The 18,079-nt window shown below is 44.7% G+C and overlaps 1 protein-coding gene across 4 annotated transcripts in view; it reads left to right on the top strand.

Annotated features, from left to right (window-relative positions):
* ACACA (acetyl-CoA carboxylase alpha) overlaps positions 1 to 18,079 on the top strand; it is a 130,468-nt gene that overhangs the window by 74,305 nt on the left and 38,084 nt on the right. For all 4 annotated transcript variants that reach the window (XM_059829105.1, XM_059829103.1, XM_059829104.1 and 1 more), the window contains 4 exons: positions 5,236 to 5,505; positions 5,869 to 5,966; positions 7,165 to 7,285; positions 7,738 to 7,848. In XM_059829105.1, coding sequence (XP_059685088.1) covers positions 5,236 to 5,505; positions 5,869 to 5,966; positions 7,165 to 7,285; positions 7,738 to 7,848 — 600 coding nt within the window. The remainder of the gene's footprint in view (positions 1 to 5,235; positions 5,506 to 5,868; positions 5,967 to 7,164; positions 7,286 to 7,737; positions 7,849 to 18,079) is intronic.

Genomic DNA, 18,079 nt, shown 5'->3' with positions numbered 1-18,079 from the left:
CTTTTGTTTTGGTGAAAAAAGCCGGTAGTGTTGCTCACAGCTGATTTTGTGGGCTTGCAGCAGGAACTTGAATTTGATAGAGAACTTGGTTCGGGTTCAGCATTATGCCTATTGCTATCCCCAAGAGACACTGTGCAAGCTTCATACCTTGCAACACGGATGTGTGTGCAGTAAAAACTACCTTTACACTGTCTTTAACAGGTTTTTTGAGCTTTTCTTTTGGTGCTCTTTGCGTCCATCCGCTTTCCCTGAACATCACCCAGCCTTTTGCTGGTTTGCTTCCTGGCTTGCCATCCGAGTGCCCTTTGGTCTAGCGCAGGGAACCAAGACAGTACGAATTCACGTCTCCTTCAGTCCGCTGTACTGCATGCCGCCTTTTACTGAGCAAGACTTGGTCACAGCTCATCCTGGAACCGTTTCTCCCCACCTCTCATCCACTTGGCCGCGTGCTGTTCAGAAGAACCATGCCAACGTGTGCTTGGCTGTGCCGCCTGCGACCACTGCTTTGATCGCTGAATGGCACCTTTTTCAGAGCCAAGAAGAGAATGAAGGAATCCTGGGTTTTGGCACTCCACCCTTGTCAAGGCATTAAGTCTGAATGCCTCTAGCAAACGACGTGCATCATGCCCTTTTTCTGGGAGTTGGTTCAAGCTGAAGATAAAAATTTTACAGCTTTTGGTCACAGTACAAGTGCAGAGTGTCTCTCTTTTAGATCTGAAGTTCTGGGCATCAGATTTGAATGATGAAATACCAAAATTGCTACCTCTGCATCAAGTAAAATTTCTGGGGATGTCTTTGTTCCCTTTATAAAACGCACCTTGTCCCTGGGTACGCAGCAGAGTGATTCAGCATCCTGGGGTCAGTGGACACTGGTTTACCTCCAGAAAAGACAGAGGTTGTGAAGGGGGAATAAAGCACGTGTTCCTTGATTTAACCGTGTCAGAAGGCGCGTGCGCAGCGGGGGAGAAATGTACTTTCGTTAATGTTCAGCTTCGGCATTGCCAGTGCTCACATGCTAGACCGCTACAACTGTTGCATTTACTTTCTTATTATAACTTTTGTATGTAATAAATACTGACATACAAATGTATTCATGTTTTATATATATTTTTTACATACAAAACTTACATATGATACAGATGCAACAGAATGGGAACAAGACAAAATTGTCAGGGTTCTGTAAGTTCAGTTGTCCTGCTTAGAGGTATCAAGACCCACATTCAGGTTTCCAAATCTGGACATAAATAAATAAAATGAAGCATAGCATAAAGTGCTTGGCTCAAGCATCGTCCTTGTTGTGAGAGAAATAAAATAAACCAGGACAATTGGCATGGCTCAAGCGTAGGTGCTGTCAAATAATAAGCTGTTCTCGTTTACATCAGGTTTTCTGTCAGCTGCGCTTCTCCAGGAATTACAGATCCTGCTAGAAAGAGGCTTAAAAGCTCCCTCTGCCTGAGCAGCAGCCACCATTTGCGTTGGCTTCCCTTCGTTCGGAGTCCGTTGTGCTTTCAGGAGGGAGGCTGGGATCGGTTTCTTCCCCATTCCCCTCGGTGCCTGTTGTCAACAGCTCTGGCTGCCACTAGCAGTCAATTTGTAACTGCATCAGTGTGTGTATTACTGTTCACATCGATAGCGCAATTAATGTTGAAGTCAATTTTGGTGTTAATTTTAGGCCATGATTAGTGTTGACACTGTGTGTCAAACTAATGGCATTTATGAGCACCATGAAAACGAACGTTAGTTAATACCAGGTTTTTACTATCTGTTAATGGTTACATTAAGCCAAAGATCTAGTGGGAGAAGGTGTGTATAAAATTATATATATAAAACTTGTGTGTAATATATATGTGTCATGCAATTCTGCATTGCTGGTGCTATTCAGGGAGCAAATGACATCTGAGCACTGAATCCTAATCACAGTTTGGAACATCAGAAATAATGATCACTTCTGATCGGAGGTTGTGAATAATTCATCTGGTTTGATTTTCACGTTCTGTCCAGTGATACTTTTCAAACCAAATGTGTTCCTACAGGAGAATAATGGTCCCACTTCTTATGGAAATACTGTGGCACAAATCATTTTGCCAACATAAAACCAGTTAAATTAGACGGTTCCTGCTTTTATTTTTTCCTCCTTCTCTTCTTCATTCCTGGGTGTGCTGGGAGTAGAGCCGTGGCAGGAGAAGCACTTCCGAACGGTGCTGGCTCTTAAAAAGAGCCCGTTTTGAAGCCACTGCCGCTTACCATCACCCATTATTGTTCTGACAGTGCTCTTAGGTGATTAGCTCAGCCTGTCTAATTAACCTGTGAACTCTCCATTTTTTTGGCATGCTACCGTTAACTTAAAAAGCTCATCTTTTTTTTTTTTTTTCTGAAATAGAAAGCTATCCTCCACTACCCATAAATTTAAACGGAATCTACATTGTTCATAGCAAAAAAAATCCTGAGTTGTGCCCTGTGATTTTTATTACTGGATAAATGGCACAAAACACACTATGTATTGGGGAGGGAAAAAGACACACAGGTTAATAAAGTGGTGCATTTATTTTTTCTTTCTTAAACCACATATGGTTGCTCCATATTTATCAGCTATAAACTGTTTTCAAGAGTTTGTTCTTACTGTGCCCTGGCTAGATAGTTTTTCCTACTGGTGAGCATTAGCAAAAGGGATTTTACTTATGTAGAGGATACACGATCCAAGACTTCTGTTACAATTTGAATTTTCTAAATAGGAAATGCTTTTAATTTGCATGTTTTCTGTACTGTCAAAAATCATCAAGTTGATGCAAGTGAGGAAAATCTCGTACATCTTGGTAGGTGAGACAGACTGTTGGACCAGTCCTGGATACTAACTGAGCTCGGTCACTAGTCCCTAAGCCCTGGAGCAAGTGTTAATTCATCTGCCTCACATGTGAGCTCTGAGGGTGCTAGGATTTTACTTCCAGTATGTTGTGGTTATGGTCTAGGTTTCTGGCAGTGTCTTCATGTGTTTCTATCTTGCAGTTTACTGCGGTGACAAGTATTGAGCAAGTGCAAAGCCTGGGCACTTCTCCTGTTGCTCGTGTAGCTTGTGTTCATCTGATGGTGCTTGAAGCCTCCTGGTGTGGTCCTGGCTGATGGCATCAGTGTAGCTGGAAGGAAACAGATACTTTAGGCAAAACCCCTGTAAATTAGTGTTACTTCTGGGCTATTTTGGAAGAAGTTTATGGTGCAATTTTAATGAGAATATTATCCCATCTTCCCTGTGGGTTTCTGTCAATAAAGCTGGTTTCTGAGGTGATGTTAGAAAGATTTGGTAAGGGCCCGCTTAAAGATTTTAGTTATTATGGCAGAAAAAGAATAAGCCTGTGAAACACAGTAAAGAATGGAGCTGCAGTAGGTGACAGGGCATAGATGGGCATCCCTTATTTCTTAGAGACTAGTCTTGAAGCCTTTAACTTTGGATTTGCAGTCTTTTTTTAACCTGATGTTTGTAATGGCAAGCTTGCCCACAGTTGAGAGTTAGAACAGAGGCACAGAATCCAGTCCCTGGCATCTCTTTTCCTGCAACGGTCAGGTCAGAGGGCCAAAGCTTACTTTTCTTCTCCTTTTTTCACCTTTACTCTTCCTTTTCTTGCTATGAAAGTCCAGCGGTAGAAGAGCAGAAGTCCAAGGAACCCCTCTGGCTGTGTGGGTTTGTTTGGGATGAATTAGGTTGCTCTTCCAGACTCTGGACTGGTTGTCTGTGTGACCCCTGGTCTCTTTGCACACGCTTTTGGTCTGTGTGCCTGACCAACAGCTGCATCCACTTGTTTCACGGCATTACAACTTGCCCCTTTAATTTTGCTATAATATTGGTATTTTAGCAAAGCATCCCACTGACTGTTAGGGATTTATGCTTCTGTCTTTGAAACTTCTCAGTATCTCTCTCTTCCAAGCACAGCAGTTGGATGCTAAGATGTAACTGTAAATCTGCAAATATTCAGAGGCAAACAAATTAATCCCATATGATATACCAGTCAAAATAGCAGTGGATGAAACTGAGACCAAGGAGAAGGTGAACTGAAACACCATCATTCTGTTAACTTGCAATCTCAGCTCTCAAAAGGGGAGTGTAAGGGAAGGATCTGTCAGAGGCGGGTTGTAATATTTTTGGATTGCTGCTTGCTTTACTTCCAATGACCCTTTGATTAATTCCTCTGCCTTTTTATTTTTTTTTTAATGAGCCTATTATGGCATATCTTATTGCAGATGCTGATTGGATCTCAACTGTGTATTGTGCCATTTTGATTTGGATTAAATGGCACGTATCTATCTGCTGCTTCTCCCCTCTCCCCCTCCCGCTTTAGTTCATCATGTTCAGAATTCAGAGTCTCCACAATGAGAGTTTCAACCCTCCTGATTGCAGAGGATGTGCAATCGGCTTGAGGAATGTGTACTCAGAGCTTATGATCCTTGGGCAAGCGGAGACTGGGTGATGCATGTGGCTTTCAAGGGACGCTGCTATTTCCATCTGTTAATGGCATTCCAGGATGGCCAACTCCCTTGCGCAGTGATACGCGGCAGCTGAGAGATGGGAGATTCAGGGTACAGGTGTTGCTGATCTCCATAAGATGGGCCAGAAGAGATCATCCGGTGATTTTAAAAAGAAAAATATGCAGCAAAAAGCATTACTTATCCAGGCAGGTTTGGAAAGAAACTGCTGCAATATTTGGGAAGGAAAAAGGGAAGAGCCCAAGAAATGAAAGGAAGGACAGAAAAAAAAATGGAGGTAGTTATGGAATAAAGCGGTTATTAAAATGAGGGCAGGATGAGAGAGAACCAGGGTGATGAGGTTCTGGGGTGATGTCTGGGTAAGCCTAAGCAGATGGTCAGGAGTCCTGTGCAGCAGCACATCCGTCCTCACCCTGGGAGCTCTGGCACACGGAATAAACGCAGCACCCTGCGAGAGGGGCACTTGCAGAATGTCTTTTGGACCTGTGACAAATCCCTGAATGGGGGGAGGGAGGGCCAGTATTAGTGTCTTGGGTGGGAAGAGAGCGATAGAGGATGTGCTCCAGTGAGTGTGGAGAGGATGAGGTCCTGCCAGCTGTGCTCTCCACTGGCGGTGCATATCAGAGCTGCTGTTGCCAGAGTTCCCAAAGAAAATACACAAAGTGCAATGCACATCAGAAAAACGGCCCCTCTGTGATTCCCCTCTTTCACATCTTGAAGGCATACATTTAGTTTTTGTTGTTCTCTGCTCTTTGATTGCAGATTGGGATGGTGGCCTGGAAGATGACTCTCAAGACCCCCGAGTATCCAGAAGGCCGTGATATCATTGTCATTGGCAATGACATTACATACCGAATAGGTTCTTTCGGGCCTCAAGAGGACATGCTGTTCCTGAGGGCTTCAGAGCTTGCTCGAACACATGGCATCCCCCGTATCTATGTGGCTGCCAACAGTGGAGCCAGGATTGGTTTGGCTGAGGAGATTCGGCACATGTTCCATGTAGCTTGGGAAGACCCAGATGACCCATACAAGGTAAGGAGGCACAGGAATCAGAGGTGGAACTCTGCAATAGCTCACAAAGAATCTTATTTTTACACCGCCTCTTTTAATAGAGGTGAGGGTAAATATTTGCCAGACTGTCAGGTCCAAAGTTCCCCTTGGTATGGGATCTCTCAGACAGCAGGATTGGCATCCAGAGTGAGTTAGTGCTAAGTGTTGAAAATATCCCTAGCTTTCACTGACCTCAGCTGGAGCTCCGATGTTGAGAGAGGATGTTCTTACCGCTATTTGGAATTAAATTCTGCTCCCTTGAAACTTTCTTTTTGGAAGCTGTTATTGGGGATTGGGAAGGGACTACAGGTGGGAATGAGATGAATGAACTGTTTTTCCCTGCAGGGATACAAATACTTGTACCTGACTCCTCAAGACTATAAGAAAGTCAGTGCCCTGAACTCAGTTCACTGTGAACATGTGGAGGACAATGGAGAGTCCAGGTAAGCACAGACAGGTCAGAATGAAAAGCTTTCTATTCATCCCTGAGTATACAAGGTGATGCATGTCATGTCCTCGTCTTCAGCTAGGACATTCTTTAGGGTCCCGCTGTGTAAAAAGCCATAGCTGTGTGTGGTCAGAGCATGGAACAAGAGAGTTGAAAGCTGTATCATGACATGCCTGGTATGAGGTGGTGCCGTGCTGACTCCCACTGCCTAGGGGCCCAAGTCAGGACTGAGGGTCCTGCAGTGGTAAACACTGAATGACCAGGGCAATGATTCTTGCCCAAAGACTTGCAGTCTTAATTTTGAAAATTACTTTTCTGCTAGATTCTGTAGAAAGGATAAAAGAATTCCCAAGTGAAGACTAAGCCCTGCATGCGTTTTGAAGGGTTGGGCTGCTTTTCTTGCACTAAACTGCATTACAGCCTATGGTTTTCCACACACATCTACTCTAGGTGTCTTCCCAGCTACATCCCAAAGGTAGCACATCTGAAAATGAGGTACAAAGAAGCTTTCAGAGCTAGAGTGCAGCTGCAGTGGTGGTCCTGGGCAGAGGGAGAAGAATGTGCTTAGGAAGAAAAAAAAAAGCCTAGTTTGCAGACTGGCAAGCTCTGAAAGAACAAAAGGACGGTGCTGGGTGCAGGGATGTGTGCGTGCCTGTGTGTGTGTGGTGGGGAAGCCAGTGGCTCTCTTCAGTGAAGCGCTTAAGTACATGCTCAAGTACTTTGCTTAGCAAGGGCCTAGTGGAAAAGATAGCTAGTCTGAGAGCGCTGAGTAGGAAGGGACCGTGCTGGGAAGGAAGGCATGAAAGAAGAAAGTAAAGGTAAGAGCCTCATTATAACCTCTTGTTCTATTTCTTTTTCCTTTTGACTGCATTCTCTTCCTTTCTTGCCCTTTTTCCTATAATCAGCCTGCTCCTCACGTCCTGTGGGAATGACAGAACACTTTTCACAGGCATTCCTCTCCCTTGGCGTTTTTTCTTTGCAGTGCTGCTTTGGCTGCTCATATGTAGGACTATTACATGGTGTTCAGCAAGGCTGCAGAATGAGCCCATGTACATACAGGTCCTGGCCGGGTTTTATGCACATTACTCTTTGGAGCCTTAATGATATTTAGTCACTTTTCATTTTCTTCGTAGCAAACTGATTCAGCAAATCACTGGACCTTGTGACTCAAAGGCTGTATGTGTCTCCCTCAGGTATAAGATAACTGATATTATTGGAAAGGAAGACGGACTTGGAATAGAGAACCTCAGAGGATCTGGCATGATTGCTGGAGAATCATCTTTAGCCTATGAGAGTATTATCACCATCAACTTGGTAATCCCCCACTGCTTTCTGTTCTTCAAACTGTATTGTCTGTTTCAGCTAAAAATCCTGCAGTGATATCCAGAAGATACATCTGGGATCAGACTTCTGGTTGATGTAAATTGGCTCCTGTAGGCTTTGAGCAACGCTACTGGCACCATTACAGGGCTGGGTCCCTTTCAGACTAAATTTAAAACACTTTTAGAAAACAGTCATTTGCCTTCATGTTTGCTCAGTCTGTAAGTTACTGCTTCTCTTTTTTTTTTAAATAAAATACAGCTATGTTCGGATACTGTGTTTTTCAAAAAAATAGATTCTGGAGTTCTGCAGTGAGAGTAGATTTTATAACCTTGTAATACAAACATGCCTAGTTTTATCTAGATGTTTGAATCGATAGGTTTTGGCTGTGTGGTAAGACAGGAATCAATGTCATTTCTTTTTTTTCTTTTTTTCTTTTTTTTAAGGTTACATGTCGGGCAATTGGAATTGGGGCTTACCTTGTTCGGCTAGGTCAGAGGACTATCCAGGTTGAGAACTCTCATATAATCCTGACTGGCTGTGGAGCTCTCAACAAAGTAAGTCTTTGCATTTCAGTCTTCAGAGCTGTGTGAATTGAGTTGGTGTTTCTGCGAGTTCTGCCGGAGACTCAAGGAACTGCCACCACTATACCTGTCTTGCTTTTCTCCCTTCTCTCCCAATCAAGGAGGAGAACTGACACAGGGCAGCAGCTGTGAAGCTTTCATGCCTTTGCAGCCTGTTTTCTTTTTTCTTTTCTCTCTGGTCAGAAGGCAGTCCTTTCATGCACCTGGTGTTCTTGATGAGAACATCGTATTGACAGCCAGAGGCACTATTCCAGGCGTCCTGGTTGGAGATTGGCAGGGGACCTAGGCAGAACTGCAGATTTAAGGGCTTGAGCATGAACCAGGTGAAGGGGAAGAAGGAGAAGCAGCTTTTAGCATAGGTTGTGTGCAGTGACTAAATAACAGAAGTGGAGAAGCCCACTGACTGAGCAGCATCTTCTCCCACCCACTGTGTACTGTGAGAGAGGAAACAGGGCTGTTTCCAGTGTCTGGAAGACTGTGTTTCAAAATACATGGGCCAGAATCACCCTGAACTTTCAGCCATCCACAGCATTGCATTAATACTGGGGGAGCACTGAAGCCTGAGAAAGAGTGTGTGGATGGTGATTTTCAAGGGGTCAGACCTGCTGGAAATCTCAGCTTTGGGGGCAGGGAGGAATAACTCGGGCTGTAAGAAAACTTACTGCTTTCACTACTAAAGTGGCTCTTCTTTTTTTTCCCCTCCAGAGGTGGTTTTTCTCCCTTGCTGCCCCAAGCCTATTAATATCACAGCCTCCAGCTCCTTGTCTGTAGCAGACACGGCTCGCAGCCGACTCCACTCTTGTCCCTCTCACTGAGGGCTTTGTTTACGTGGGAGTTAGGATTGTGCGGGCGCGAGTGCCCTTCCCCATTGTGCAGCTTTGTTCTTAGGCACTCTCCAGCACCTGGGGTGGTTGTGCTTCATCGCAAGCTGCGTTTCAAGGAGTGCCTGCCTGACAATGGGAGATAAAAGGAAAATAGTCTCTCGTTGAATTATTCCCTTGAATAAAGGGGGCTCTGCAGAAAATGAAGCATTGATCCTATCAACTCTAGGATGCAGCACCCTCAGTTAGATCTCTTACACACATCACACACACCTACATCAATGGAAGGAAGAGAGACATTTGAAGATCCATCCTTTAAAAAGAAATTGAGTCAGTTTAGTGCTTGCTGAAGTGGAGTAAGTTGCCTGGTTCCAGCTGTCATTTGTTGGGGATCGGGGCCCTGCAGAGTTTCCCAGATGGCAGGGCCAGTCTGTTTAGTCCTCTTCTGCTCTCTTCTTCCCCGGTTTAACTGCACTCTCTACCCGTGGAGTGAATGTTTGTTTTTATAGGACTAGATTGAGCTCACTAAATTTTAGGCACTTAACAATTAAGGATTTAGTCTAAATTAAGCGCCTGACATCTGTCAGCAGGTGTAGGCGGAAGGAGATGCTTTCTGGGCACAACTTATCCCATCCCAAGAATTTCAATGGGCTGAATAATCCCTTGTGTCCTTCTCTCTCCTCCCTGCTCTGTTGGAAAGGCATATATTTTTATGTAGGCACTGAACCTCTACCTGCCTAAAGGTCAGGCAAAGGAGGAACCTATTGCATCCTACCCAGCTTTCCCAGTAAGACAGCTAAGCCCAGACCCAACAATAAGTTTACCTGTCCTTGAATAGTGGGAGACTGGGAATCCCCACTCATTCCTGGATGTTGTGTGATGTGTCTTGCTAGTTCATATGATCTTCGTTTTCCAGTCCCTGCAGTTCTGGTCAGAGCCTCTTGAACAGATCCAGCTATAATTGTGTCCCAGAAGTATGTCTGAAGTAGTGAAATGATGTCCAGTGCTAACCTGAAACGACCAAGCTCAGTCCAGCGGAGGTCTTAAGGAGGGTGTGAAGCAAATGGTGAATGCCAATGCATTTGCATCATCCTGCCACGGAGGCAGTATCTACTTCAGACTTATTCTCTGTCTCCCTCTTCTTATATGTGAACTGTTAAACACTTGTCCCTTGAATTTAGATGGACAGTTTGAATTTTCTTTTGGCTAGAAGTCAGGTCACTATCAGCCAGGGGCCAATTAAGCAAAGTCTTCCCTTGTAGAAGTGCAGAGGCTGTTTGGGCATGATATATGATGTGTTCTTGTTCATTCGTGTGAATAAGACTCCAGAAGGGTCTCATGGTGGAAACCTATTGTAGTTTTTCTCTGTGGAGCAAGCAAGCCTTGCTGCTTCTTGTTCCCTTAGAGTGGATGGTGAGAAGAGCCCTGTGCAGCAAAGTCAGTGCTTTACTTCCTGGGAATTAGAAGGTCATTAATCCAGCTGGCAGGGTCTTGAGGAGAGATCACGACTGAAACAAAAATAAATAAATGGAATCTGCTACCTTGCATGACAGTTGGAACTGAATGTTTTCTAACACAGTTGCATGCAAATATTCCTTTAGCTTTTCTCAATTAGGTGTCAGGGTTTGGGGACAATTTTTTCCATTGCAGTCTTTTAAATACCGTCTTCATAGAGGATGCTGTACAAAGCTTGCACATAGTCTTGTCTGCATACACATCTTCAAAATGTCTTCTCTCTGCCGGAAGAGAATGTGCAGTGCAAAAATGTTTCTGCAGCAATGGAGCTTTCAGAGAGCAGTGAGGTTTTTTCTGGAAAGTTGTTTAATTTTTTTTTTTTTTTTTTTAATTTTTTTTCCTGTGAAATACTGGATTCTTTTTAATTTACAGGGGGAGCAGAGGGGGACTGTGACGAACATTACGTGCCAGCAGATCTGTTGCTGGTCTTGTTCATTATCATTATGTAAAACCAGCCTGAGGGTTTAGGTGTAGAGGGAAAGGTCCAGCTGCCAAAACCAGACTGTAACCTATAACTTAGATGATGAGCTCAAGGTCAATATCATTTTTAGCTGAAGCTAATGTTTGGTTCTGGGGGCTGACTAATCACGTGCTGGCTGTTCACTGCGTCCGTGTCACTGCTTTGTAAGTAGAGAGGCATATCGCTGTAAGACACCTGATATCAGGCGGGTTTAAGGAGTCTCTCAGCCCTGTTGCCTGTCAGGGGTGACAAGAAACTGCGCAAGAGCTGTACAAGGTTTCCCTCTGCTCCTGATGAAGCTGTCTTTGTTTATAGCCCAGACCGACGGGCGAGGGAGAGACCTGGGGAAAAGGTGTGGTGCTCTGTGGTGGGGACAGTGCTCTGCATGTGGGGCACCAGGGCTGCATTTCATCTGTCCCCCTTTTGTCTTCACCATTGCATTTCAGCAGGGGGTGGAGAGGTGGAAATGACATTTCATTCCTCTCCTGTGAGCATGTGCGCGCGCCTGTGCTGAGCCCGCTGACCCCCCTGAAAATTGAAATAATGATAATGCGCGTCTCCTGACTGCATCAAAGTATCAGCACATCAAAAGCCAGGAGGCATGAAATGCAAATGATAAAGTGAAAGCAGATGGATTGTGCATGATCGCCTGATGCCCAATGAATTTTAAAAGGTGCTGGTTCACATGGGGAGAGGGGCTGAAATAAACACGTTATCCCTGCAATTTTTTTTTTGTTCTTGCCGCTCACTCCTGACAATATTTTTTCACACTTCAGCAAGCAGCCACTCCATCTCTCTCCCTCCCTCTCCCTCTCTTTCTCTCCCTCTCTCTCTTTCGCTGTCTACCTCACACACGTCTCGGGTCATGTCGCCGCAGCTCCGGTGGAAATAATAAGATATAAACCACGAGGTTGTTATTTGCATAGAAATAGCATGGAGCCCCAGGCAGCATGGGAGAAGGACACAGAGATCATTTGTCTAAAATTTTAATGAAAACTTTTGCTGAGGCAGAGATTTTTATTTTTTTTTAACTTTCTCTGCCTCCCCCTTTTTCCATCCCCGTACCTTCCTCCACCTCCCTCAACTCCCTTTCCTCGTCATAAGCGAAACATGGTGTGATTTCATATGAGACAGGTGACGTGCTGCCGCCATGCACTAACAGGTTAATTTCCAGTGGTTTTCTATTTAATGGAAGTAAGACTGAAGAGCCCAGCACTCCCAATTTATGCATTGCTTCTATGGTTCAAGCTTCCAGGGCTACATTTCATTTCAGTCCTCACAAGGATGTTCCCAAGTCTGTTGCTGAATTATTTTTAAATAGTTTGCTCCTCTTTGTCTTTTGTGTTTAGAAGAAATCCTGTCTTTAAGACTGTTTTGTTAACGAAAACAAATAGTGGCTTTCAATCACATTTTCCCTGCAGACAGATGTTCTAGGCTTTTTCTAAGGGAAGCCAGATTTAGCAGAGATTTTCAGGAACCGCTACGAACTTGATACACCTCAGTTTGTTCTATAGATGTTCAACCTGGTATCTCAAACAGTTCATTTTCTGCATGATGATGAACTGTCCCCACACTGCCCTTCACAGTAGGACATCTGAACTGGCCATCACTTCTGGAGGTGAAGGGAAGAATCTAACCAGCAGACTGTTCTGTTTCCTCTCCCTCCTATTTCGCTTTATTTTCCCCCAAACTCTCCAGGCTTGGCCTGCCTGAATAAAGCATCAGGCCCTCAACCTGTCCTCCGGTGTGCTCGTCCCTGGGGCCCCGTGGCACCGTGCTGCTGGCCTGGTTTGTCAAGAACATCCGAGTGTGCCAAGCGTGAGCTGGACGAATACCACCTGCCAGGAGTGTATGTCCGTGTGGGGAAAGAGGCAGTGAAGATGAAGAGTCGGAAACCACTAAAATACGAAATGTTCAAAGCCTAGTTCGAAACCAGAACTCTGGGCTTCATTTCCCAGTCTGCAGCCAACTGCCTGCCTGCTTGTGGTCTGACATTTTTGATCAGAGTGGGTATAATGGCAGTTACCTGCTGACAGCTTGGTCTTGAGACCTCAGTTCATTTGTATTTGCAATGTGTTTTGAGCTCGTGTGATGGAAAGTACCTGCCAGCAGTGGTGCATTGGCAGGGTAGGTAACCCCATCCTCAGAATTTCTTTCTGTGGAAGTTTTTGCCTTCAATATGATCTGAACTTCAACAACGTGTCTGCTTGTATAACCTATTCTAGACCTGAAAGAGGTCAGGAACCAATTTACCAGATTAGTGATGCACTATTTCTGTCACTGTGAATTGGTGTTTTTTAGGTGGAGAAAACATTTTTTGAAGAACAGCTTTAAGAGGGGTGTTTGCGAGGTGAACTGCTCAGTGGAAACTCCATGGCTTGCTAATGCAGTATGTAAATATCTAACAAACTTCTAAGCCTAGTACCAGCAAATGTCCAATGACCTTTCCTGAATACATCTTTCATTAATGCAGACGCTGCTTGTGCGTGGTAAAGACATTAACATGATAGGTGCCATACTGTGTCAAGATAGCATAGTGTATGTGTCAATCACGTGACTGTGGATGAGTCCCTGAGGACTTGTTGATACAACAGACCATAATTGCTGCAAGGATCGTTTTGACAATCTGCATTTAAAACCCAGCATCCCAACAACCCCTTTGCACGGGGCCAGAAGAGAATATCCATGTGTTTTAAATTCAGCCCTGAGTTGCACTGACTGTCAGAGCCAGAACGGAGATCAGCGTGGCTGCTTTTGAGGAGGTTTATGGAGGCGTTGCTGTAGATCTGGGGCAGGATTGCAGCTGAAGCGTGGGTTCATCCACACAGCAGGCCGAGGAGCATCTAGTTGATGGTTGGACTTGATGATCTTACAGGTCTTTTCCAACCTCAGTGATTCTGTATGGGCATGGTGGTGTTAGTTGATGGTTGGACTTGATGATCTTACGGGTCTTTTCCAACCTTAGTGATTCTGTGATTCTGTATACGTGAGCTAGCTTGAAACCAGCTCACTCAGATGGTGGTTCCCCCCAGCTGTAAGCTGCTCAGTGAGACAAGTTTATTTTGAGGCGCTTCGGCCAACATGGCTCTCTAATGTCAGTGGCTCTTCAGTGTCTTCTGACTGACACATGGACATACCATACCAGCTTGTTTTGGGATGTCGTTTGGTCGCTGTGCTAAAGCAGCCTGGCACTCACCTGATGTTTGCAGCTCTTGGCTGAGGGAAGCTGCAGAACTTTTTGGGTGCCGTGGGACTGGAATAACAGGGTGAGACAACAGGTCAGGGCTTGGGAGGAACAGGCAGAGGTGCTCGGGGGTGCTGTGCCCACGTGGGAGGCTGCTGGGTCAGGTCTGAGGCTCACTGGAGGAGCTCTGGTGTGAGGAATAGGAGCTAACGCAGTCTGTCAGTCTGTCTTCGGCGAGTGATCGGTCTTCAGTATTGCAAGCAGTAATATTTACCCTTCAATTTCACAATCTGGAAAAATAAATAAAAGCCCTGTGAGACTGATGCTGTTTGGGGGTTTTGCTGTAAAATACAGTATGTGGAGAGCTCTTTTTTTGAGATTCAAGGCAGGGATAGCTCAATATCTGCTCAAGATGACTCCAGTCTTGGGATTAGATCAAAGCAATCATGTGAGAGCAATCATGTGAGTTAGAACAGCAAGTGCCATCCCTGTCATTCAAAGAAGCATTATAATTATTAATGCATGATATGAATCTTTCTGTAGTGGCACAGCAAGACTATTAGGAAGATACGTATGGGCGCAGGGTGTTTGAGAATGCTAATCAAAGAGGGTCTAGGAAATGTCAAACAGAAATTGACACTTCAACAGCATTAACTGTCAGTCGGCTCCTCTGTGGATCTCACCAAGGTTACCCCGCTCTTGGCTCCAGCGGTGGGGCCGCGCTGCTGTGCCTTGGGTGGTTACAGCAGATGATGTGGTGAGAGCAAGGGTGGTTTCATGGGTGGCGATTGGTTTCTTCAGCGCTCTTAGAACCGATGCAGGACCTCGGTGCTGTTGGAGGTCTCCCTGGCGTAGGTCACCATTGCTTACGCCCCAACAAAGCCGGTCTGGTTTAAGAACCAAGATCAGAATAGAGCTCTTGTAAGAGTCAGTCTCAGTTTAGCAATATTTGGCAATAAGAAGAGAGCAGAAGTCATTTCTTCTAATGCCAGTGAGAGGCATTAGCTGCTGGGAGTGTCTGGTTGGTGGCAGTCCTGGTAACACAAAGGTCTTTGCTCTGTGTAGGGAAATTAATGTAAGGAGAATGGATGCCTGGACTTCAGAGGAGTGCAAATAAACAAACACCACCCTCCATTTCTACATTTCATTTTTAATTGCCTTTCTTTAAGTGGTGATATTTGTGTATTGTTCCCATTAGAGACAATTTACGTTCCAGGCATCACATTATCAGTCCCTTTATGTTTGCTTAGGGAAGAAAGTCTAATAGATTTCTGTTGACTTTTTTTTCTCCCTCCTTCTATCATTTTTAATATGGATCTTGATCAGTTTATCTATGTGGATGGTGCCTGTGCTGTGGGGGCTGTGTGTGTATTTATTCCCGCTAAAGAGGTGTTTAGCATAGTGGGCCGTATTGTGCCTATCTAAATCTCTTCCATACCTTCCAGGGAAATTCCTGTGTATCCTAAACCCTATATATGTTTCATGCAACCAGGACTGTATCCCAGTTCCTGGTGATCCTGCAGGGTATGTTATTACTGGAGCATTAACTCTGGCACCTGATGTTCCCCTGGAGCTGAACGGAAGAAGGCACTTTTCAAAGACGTCCCGGAACAATGGCTCCTGACCAGCCCTCTCTTGGGGTGTCCCTAGGAGGATATCAGGGTGACCGGCCTCTGGGTCTTTTCTGCAGTGAATTGTGGAGAAATTATCTGCCATTCTGGACGCATGAGTGGGAACTGTAGGAATGGCATTGGCGAACTGGCACATATCTCATGATTAAGCCTAAACCCACACTGCAAAGTGAACAAAGTTTCACTGTCCTGGTGACAGAGGTGCCTGCACTGCAGCCTGTCCCCTTGGATGGTCTCTGAATAAGAGGGTTCTGTTGGGGTCCTGAAGGTGACCAAGGGAATGACCAAAACAAGATCTTTAACTATCATGGAGACAATCGTTAATACTGTTCATAGAGCTGGTGTCTAGATTAGGGAACCCCTAGCTGAGGCAGGTGGGATTTATGAGTGTTTGCACCATGTAGAATAGGGGGCTGTAATTTTAGTTTGCAAAGTATATTGAGTCCTTTTGATTTACCACTGCCTGATGGAGTGACCTTGAGCAAACCATGCAGTCTCCCTACACCGTGAAAGGAGAGCTAGGCAGGAATTTTTTGACAAGACAATTTTTCATTTGAAAATGCCAGTTCACTGAAACTGGAACTCTTCAGGAAAAAGTATCAGTTTTGATGGATTTCTCATTTGGAATTTTTTTTGGTCAAATGAAAAGTTCTTCCCCCCCCCAACTGACTTTTCTTTCCAAATTAATTTTTATTTCTAATATTTACAGCAAATATCTCAGAAGTCAGAAGCAAACATCTTGACCCTCTCTGATACTTGTTCAGATCTCAAGATTGCAAAATTGGATTTTTTGTTGCAATCCAGAAATTTTCAAAAATCCTTACCAGTTATTGCAAGATAGAAAAACTGTTTCCTCCCAGTCACGTTTCATGTTGCTATCTGCAAACAGGGAGAATGTCTCTTCTGTATCTGATCAGCTGTGGAGCCCTGCTCCCTTTGTACTGGTGAGGTGCTTCGGGATCTTCAGGCAGAAGGTGGAGTAGAAGGGCCAGCTGCAGTTGCAGTGTCCATCTGGATGCGTCTTCCCTTGCTGCCTCGGAGGTGAAGTGCAATTGCTTTTTCCCCTTCCCCCTCAAGAAAAAGACTCCACCAGCAAGACCTGCTTCGGGATTTGCAGTCAGTAGCCATCCCCAATAACCATCAGGCTGTCAGCTGCCCCCCCACCTCCCCCTACCTCCCACCTCCCCCATCACTCACCAAAGGAAAAAAAGAGCTGGAGCCACAGCTTGAAATATATCATGCAATAGTGTATCATGAATTTCTTGTGAATCACATTGGTGAAGCAGGTTTATTTATTTCTGAGACTTTAAATCAATACAAAGTAGGTCTCTTAGTTCTGAAGCTGGGATGGAGTGTGAAAAAATGAGCCCATTGTACTCTTAAAACTTTGGGGAAAGGAGATGACAGCTATATAATTCCATTTACCAGGCACTAGGGGCTTTAATGTGAAGGTGACAGGGAGCTCTTTGTGCATTTAGAGCACCATATCTTCTAAATAAAAGATCTGTAGACTTGATAGTGGAGTATAGCTCTGACTTTAATAATCTCCAAGCATTAGACCGAGCCAATATGTTCCCAAGTCAGAAGGGTCTCCCACCGAACGCTCGTAAATTAAAAGTGCAGGAACTGCACACGTTCATGGATTAGAAATGCAAGAAGTGCAGTCCGTCTCCAGGCAGAGAGAAGTGTCTGCGCTCGCGCCGCCATGCGAATAGGCTAAAGACTCGGGAACGGGTCTCTTCAGGAGCACGGCTCTTCTGGCATCCTACCTCAGCCTGGTGCTCCGCTTCAGCGTTGCTGCTATTTTACCCTCTAATGACATGATATGTGTGGGGGAAGAGCTGAGTGGTAGAAATGAACGCTGTAAGATCTGTTGAGGCTTGACTGCACATAATAGCAGTCAGGTTTTAAGTTCCTACATTGTGTTTTCTGATGAGACATTCATTCTGATCATTTCTGCCTGTTTATGAAAAATAGGCTATTTATAGTATGTGCATGTGCCTTTTCTGCTTCAGGTTTCTGGCAGATAATATAAATTGTGGGATGGGAATTGCAATTATTGAAATTATTCGGATAAAAATCTGGCACTTATATTTGATATAAACACATGATATGCTCTGAATAATAACAGCACTTATGTTACATAATGATTCCCATTCAAGCCCTCTGCTGTCATTTGTTCAGATCTTTCATCTTTGATGAAACATATGAGCCAATCAAGTTTGCAGCCAAACCAGCTTTGCAGTGAACGTCTCAACTAACTAGCAGCTCAGTTTCTGAAAAGGAGCGCAGAGAAAGCAGCTGGTCATCACGGGTTTGAGTGCTAGAAAATGATTAATATGCATATGACACGCCTGTAAACCTGTTGAGGACCGTCTTTTAAAGGCTGAAAAGGCTGCTAGAATCCTGGCTCTCCTTTGTACTTTCCAAAAGATCCTCTAAAGTAAAAAGAAACGCGGTTTCCCATTACGGCAGGGAGAGTGGCTTTTGGAGGACCAAATGAAATAAGTGTTGACAATAGTGCCCGCGTGTTTTGTAAGCGCGTGGTATCAGAGAAGATAGTATGTGGTATCTGGAAGATAGTGAGTGTTCT

Source organism: Gavia stellata, chromosome 25, assembly GCF_030936135.1.
Source record: "Gavia stellata isolate bGavSte3 chromosome 25, bGavSte3.hap2, whole genome shotgun sequence".
NCBI lineage: Eukaryota > Metazoa > Chordata > Aves > Gaviiformes > Gaviidae > Gavia > Gavia stellata.
The sequence above is the reverse complement of the archived record's forward strand: the minus strand, read 5'-3'. Positions and strand labels throughout refer to the sequence as shown.